The sequence below is a fragment of the Opisthorchis viverrini genome, assembly GCF_000715545.1.
Source record: "Opisthorchis viverrini unplaced genomic scaffold opera_v5_113, whole genome shotgun sequence".
NCBI lineage: Eukaryota > Metazoa > Platyhelminthes > Trematoda > Opisthorchiida > Opisthorchiidae > Opisthorchis > Opisthorchis viverrini.
The window spans coordinates 635,365-641,499 of NW_008751767.1; the positions used below are offsets into that span (position 1 = coordinate 635,365).

Below are 6,135 nucleotides of genomic sequence, written 5' to 3' on the forward strand. Positions count from 1 at the left end.
CCGAGGACGTCAAAAGACTTTCAGAATTTGACCATCGATGTCTTCGGAGCATTGCCCGAATCTGATGGGAAGACCGGATCAGCAATTCTGAAGTACGTCTAATGGTATCGGGAGAAAATAACTCACCCTCGATAGATGAATTGATCACACTGCACAGGTTGCGTTTGGTTTGGCCACGTGCTGCGTATGCCAGTCNAGAGTATGAAAATCACGATCCCAAAGTTACAATCATTCTTGCGAGGGCACTGACCGGCCGTTGTATTCGTTTTGTTCCCACCACCATCGTCTGGTAACCAGGCGGTGCAGATTTTCGCCACCACTGGTCAAGCCGCGTGTTTCAACAGGTGAGAGATCATAAAAGTGTAAACATGAGTCGACCGATTCCGGCCGTCTATAATCGATCGGTCGATCTGATAAGTCGGCGAAGTAACAGAGTCGGTAGACGTATCAATCGGACCAAAAAATCAACCATTAAAACTGTTCAGTGTAACGAGGACGAAGGCGACTCCGTCTACCCAACCCATTCAGCGGCAGAAAAAGCCATAGACTACGTCGGAACGGTTGTTGGATAAGAGAACAAACGCATAAAGGAAACTGCTCACAAGGTTGCTGAAAAATCTTCGACAGCCCACGACCGGTTTTGCCCCTCTTCGGGCTCATCAGGTAGGCGCAGTCCCCGAGTTTTCCATCAATTAGAAAATACGGTTGACGTTAACTCGGGGACTGCGCCTACCTGATGAGCCCCAAGGAGGGCTAAAACGGTCGTGGACTGTCGAAGAGTTTTCAGCAACCTTGTGAGTAGTTTCCTTTGTGAAAATATACTGCGATATCTCGAATATCGTGCCAACTGAAACATGAGCCGGCCTGTGTGCTGCACATTCAGTTGTGAAATATAATAAACGAGAGATTCAATGGAGTCTCTCCTGAAAACCAAATTGATTTGCAAATGAGTGTATTTCTCGACAACAAACCCATGTTTCGAGATCAGTATCACAGTATCCGTGTCTCACTCTCGAAACTGACGCCTCCTTGGTGCAGGTTGCCCCTCTTCGGGCTCATCAGTGTGGTGGATAAGTGTCGTTAGACAAACTGATGTGGTGTGAACAGACTACTCAGTGATGATGTTTGTGCAAAAGCCGTCAGAATCCGACCTCTGCCTCTCGACTTCCCCTATCTAGGCTTGGGCAACCTGGCAGTATCACAGCCCTCGTGCTTCCTTCGGGTGACATGGCAGCTAGGCACCGAAAGGGTGCTACAGTTGAACTCCTCCTGATTTTTTCTTAACATGCAGTTTCGGAAATAAAGACGTACAAAGAAACGTTTGAAACTTGGCTATTTTCGATCGGCAGCTATGTACGGAGGCCAACCGATACCCACTAACCGAACGCCACATCATTTGGACGGATGTGTCACGTGCAGGACACGGACCAAATGAAGGCATGCCTTGATTGGTCAGATTGCCAGTAAATCCGAGTCAAGCACCTGTGACTCGACGCTTCTCGTCCCCTCACGGAGATTCTGGAACGACCTTGTGGAACGCTCTGTGATACAGTTGTAAAAATTTTCCTTTGACTCCATAAAGGGCTGTCCGAAGCTACCGTGCCTTTTGATATGCCCTAGTGGGCGGAGCAGGAAGCCAAGGGACCGATACAGAGTTGCACTACCGTTCAGCAAGTTACAACAAGTTACCAACCGGGGGTTAGGAATTGGGAGGACTTACCATGAAGTGAGCCACAACAGAACCGGCTTTACAGTGATCGTGGACATTCAAGTAGGCTGTTCCAGATAACATTGCTGTCCCACCACCGGAGGAAGACGAGGAAAACTGAGGGGCAGCTGTGTGGTCTGGATGCAGCGTTGCGCCTGTCGACAAGGTGACCGTGGCCGTTGCTGCTTCCAGTTTTCGCCAAGCAGCAAACTGTTTGTGCAGTGCGACCAAATCAACAACGGTTACATAACCCGGGGTGGTGCTTGGCGATCCGGCGCCGCTGGAGTCCCCAGCCCAGTTGGATTCTGGGATCGCGGAAGATTGCGTGGAACCTGAGAGACGTGGTGACGATCGCATATGGTCGTGTTGGAAACTGGGTTGATTTGTACCGGCTGCACTGCCCGAAACAACTGTGCTAGCTAGTGCAGACAGACTGTTCCATATGCGCTATGTGGAAGAGGTCACATAAATTATAAAAAAACATTGAGCTCAAGGAATAGGGATGATGGAGGCAGAGCGGAGACACGGTTAAGCGACAGACACACCATTCTGACGAACAATAATGAGAAGACGGGAACTAAGGTGACTAGAAAGGATGAGGTTACCGGATGTTCGGTGGGTAGTTATAGATGGATGGAAAATTCTAGATCACACTGCGTGTCAAGGGTAAACGGCAGTCATCATCATCATCGACAGCATGACATCAGTGTTCCCCTGGATTGTAAGTGGCGTGTTCAGTGGCCATGAGCATGACCTTACACTTTGCGGCTGAAAAGTGTATACCGAGGGACTTTGATCAGTTTATCTAAAAACACCTGCGGTGGTAGTTTCCAGGAGAGTGGTTTAATTAGCAAGAGAGCCCTTTACCCTCAACGACTAAGAACTTATCTAGTTCAAGTCAAGAAGCTATAATTCATTGATTAAGGCGCGAGCTTGTGACCGTAATAAGAAACGTGCTCGTGACTTATCGATCATGGTGGGTGACCTAGCGGAAGCCTGGTACAAGGCGGAGGGACGCTGATCAGGTGACAGCTGATCTCTTCGGTGCGCATGGGGAATTGATCCACCTGATCAACAGCCTACTGATGCTACATTGCCAAGGAATAACACAACTCAGTGGGAAGGATACTTTCAGGTTGCCAGGACCGAAGGAGAGGAGCAACTTCAGGAAACCTCGAAAAAAAAGAATAAACAACACCCTGAGAGCTGGGTACAACGACTTGGTAACGATGGAGACCACAAATCCGAGATGACCAGCGCACTCAGGGGACCCCATGTCACCCGGAAAGCAGTTCTTGGTCAGATAAATCAATCACTTTGATTCATGAACCAAGAGTGCATTGTGCGCAATTCGTTAGTTCTTAGAAATCGGATTTAACCCCCACCCCCTGGATAGATGAAAACCGGTCGGTCAACCCATTAAAAGGATCGGCCTCGTTATTCATACTTGCAGAAAAAGGCAGTAAACAGGACCTCATTAGCACCCAGTCCTGGCCATACTGGTTCATTTTACTAGGCTTTACACCCGTACACCAAAACGGCTGATTCGATTTGAGTGAAAAGTGAAATAGGCGATCAGTGCTCTGCATTTACGTGTCATGTGTAGTCAGAACAACACCAGCTAGGTTAGTGCACGCGCGCGCATCATCCACGTCATTCGTGGTCGAAAACAGCGGTATACCAACGATGTTCGTGTGGAATCGTCATTTAGATGTCGAACTGGGTCATTCTGAAAGTCCAGTAGCCCCTGCACACGGAACACACTTGGCGATCCCAATCGACTGCTCTACTGGGGCTCCCGAGAATGACTGGATCACCAGTTAACGTGTGGATTGTAACACCAATCGGTACGCTGCCCACAGGACGAGCGAACTGCTGGAGAGAAGAGTTTGTAAAAATCTACTGAGATCTCAGTAAGGTAGCCGAGTTCCCTAATTTGCATTTGGCAGAGGTACAAAGATTTTTCGATTCTAATAACACCTTCACTAAACATGTTTTGAATCGGTTTTTGCATGACGTAATATCCGTATTCCGTGACCGGATATTACGTTATCTCGTATCAATCAAGCGTAAACATGTTGTTCACCTGTTCAGATGTGAAGATTCAACAAATGCGTCCAGCGCACGCTGATGGAGTAGTGGTCACACGCTCACCTGGCATGTCGGCAGTTCAACCCCAGCACATGCACTGCCGATAAGATCGAAACTCGAGTCCAGTGCTTAGCCCGTTTGGTGTGGACTCACCAGAATAAGTGCACCCGGACACACAGGAAGAGGACTGGTCAAACAAGAATTGCGCGAGTGTGAATCCTAATAAATCCCGCAGCCAACTACAACTATTTGCTACCCAACAAAGAATGACTTTCATTACTTCATTACTACGCAATTAATACCCGATTATAAAAAATGCAAAATTGATACACATAGTTGGACTTGCTTACTTGCTTGCTAGCAAACAAATAACACTTGATAGTCCTCCGTAAAACTGTTCTAATGTCAAAAAAAACAGGTTTTAGATGTCAAGAAATACGAACTGCTAAGGGCTTCCTCACCACTTTTCCTTGCTTATGGGGACAACCATTTTTCCAAAGAAATAAGGCATTCGAGTTTGAAGCAGTACGGACATCCGAACCCAATGACGGTAAGATTCATTGTCCACACCGAAAATCAGCTGTAACACCCTTTCGGTGCCTAGTTGCCATTCCATCCGAAGGAAGCACAAGGGCTGGGATACTACCAGGTTGCCCAAGCCTAGACAGGGGAAGTCGAGACGTAGAGGTCGGGTTCGAACCACGGACCTTCCGGTCAGTAAATTCGCGCTCTAACCACTTGAGTCGTCTCGTCCACACTGACACTTACAAATAAACTGTTGGCTGATATCACATCGAATCCACGAGGTTCGATAGTTGATGGAAGCAGAACTTCAAAACGGGAGGATGAACTTCAAACGCCATTCTATTCTGCTGTAATTCCCCAACTCCTCGCAAAAAGGGACGAAGTCGGTCGCGGGCGGTCGAAGAGCTTTCAGCGATCATGCGGGTACTGTGAGCTCTCGAATGGCGTACCGAGACAGGAGGCGACCCGTGTGCAGCGCATTCAGTTGAACGAGGAATTCAGCCGAGTCTCCTGTGAAAACCACACTGGTATGCAAATGAGTCTGGCATGTGAATTCCGTCCAATTTGGGTTCAAGTAGAAGAAAACGTTGAGCAAAGCTCGAGGACCGCACCTCTGATGAGCCCTAAGAAGGACGAAAACGGCCGTGGTTTGTCCAAAGTTTTCAGCAGTTTCCTTCAGGAAAACATTACGTAATCGCTTTGCGTAATGTTTTCAATCGCTGCCACAAGCGGTTCGTCAATTTTGGTCAATTCGTCTATAAACTGTCAGCGATTATCGATTAAACCAACTCCGTATGGATTGATCATTCGTTTTTTTCTTTCTCTCTCTACATGGCCATCAGTGCTGATAGCTGTATGACTTTTGCCCGTTCCACAAATGTTCCAACTCCTTTCGATGAGGGAATGAGCATGGACGATCTCTTCTACACTTGACCAATCATTTCAGAAGCAACGCCTTCCCTCTGCTGACAAGAATAAACTCCACTCTATCTGAAGTTATGCCTGAGATCAATTCTGGAAGCAGTGTTGACTCACCTAACGAATCTAACCGGTAAGAAACGGAATCGATCACAAGTCTAGGGGACGAAATATGGCCAATCGTTAACAGAGGGTTGGTTGCGCGTTTCGTTAAAGCTTGTAACTTGTAAGGCGACCCAGTTTTCGAGTTTCACATGTGTAGTGAAATTATCAAACGTATGGTGTGTCATCACCATTGTCAGTGAAAGCAAGCCACGTAACCCGATCAACTTATTTGAATAAATACGCTGTAGTTGAAGAACATAGGAGAGCGAGGAAAGCCTGGAACTAGGCAGCGGATTCAGCCCCACAATGAAACCACGTCTCGTGGAATACCGACAACCAGAATACGTCTCCACAGGGCAGTCTGCACCAGAACGCAGATCAGCATACTCACTGATCCAGAGATGATACAACAGCCGCTCCCTGAGCCATCATAAGTGTGGCGGCCGAATGAATGGCAACCACAAAGGGGGAGGTGCTCTAAATAACAAAGCATCACGTCCACTGGACGGATGTGTCGCAAGCCGGTCACGCATCGAACGAAGGCACGCGGTTATTCCATAGAACATCGGCCAATCAGGATCGAATATTTATAACTCGGGGCTTCTTGCCCTCTCATGAAGATTCTAGCACAACCTCGTGGAAAATTCCCTGATAACATTAGCACACACATCCGAGATGCTTCAAACCAACGGGTATGGAAGTTTCGTCAGACGACATATCGAGTAAAACAATCCAGGACTATCAGGAAGGTCAGATTGCTGAAAGCAACCACTGAATGCCCGAAATCT

At 47.7% G+C, this 6,135-nt stretch overlaps 1 protein-coding gene across 1 annotated transcript in view; it reads right to left on the reverse strand.

The window, feature by feature from the left end:
* Positions 1-6,135, reverse strand: part of T265_05721 (hypothetical protein) — a gene marked incomplete at both ends in the record, with an annotated part of 65,083 nt that overhangs the window by 39,307 nt on the left and 19,641 nt on the right. The window contains one exon of the mRNA XM_009170794.1: positions 1,721-2,155. Within this exon, the coding sequence (XP_009169058.1) occupies positions 1,721-2,155 (435 nt within the window). The remainder of the gene's footprint in view (positions 1-1,720; positions 2,156-6,135) is intronic.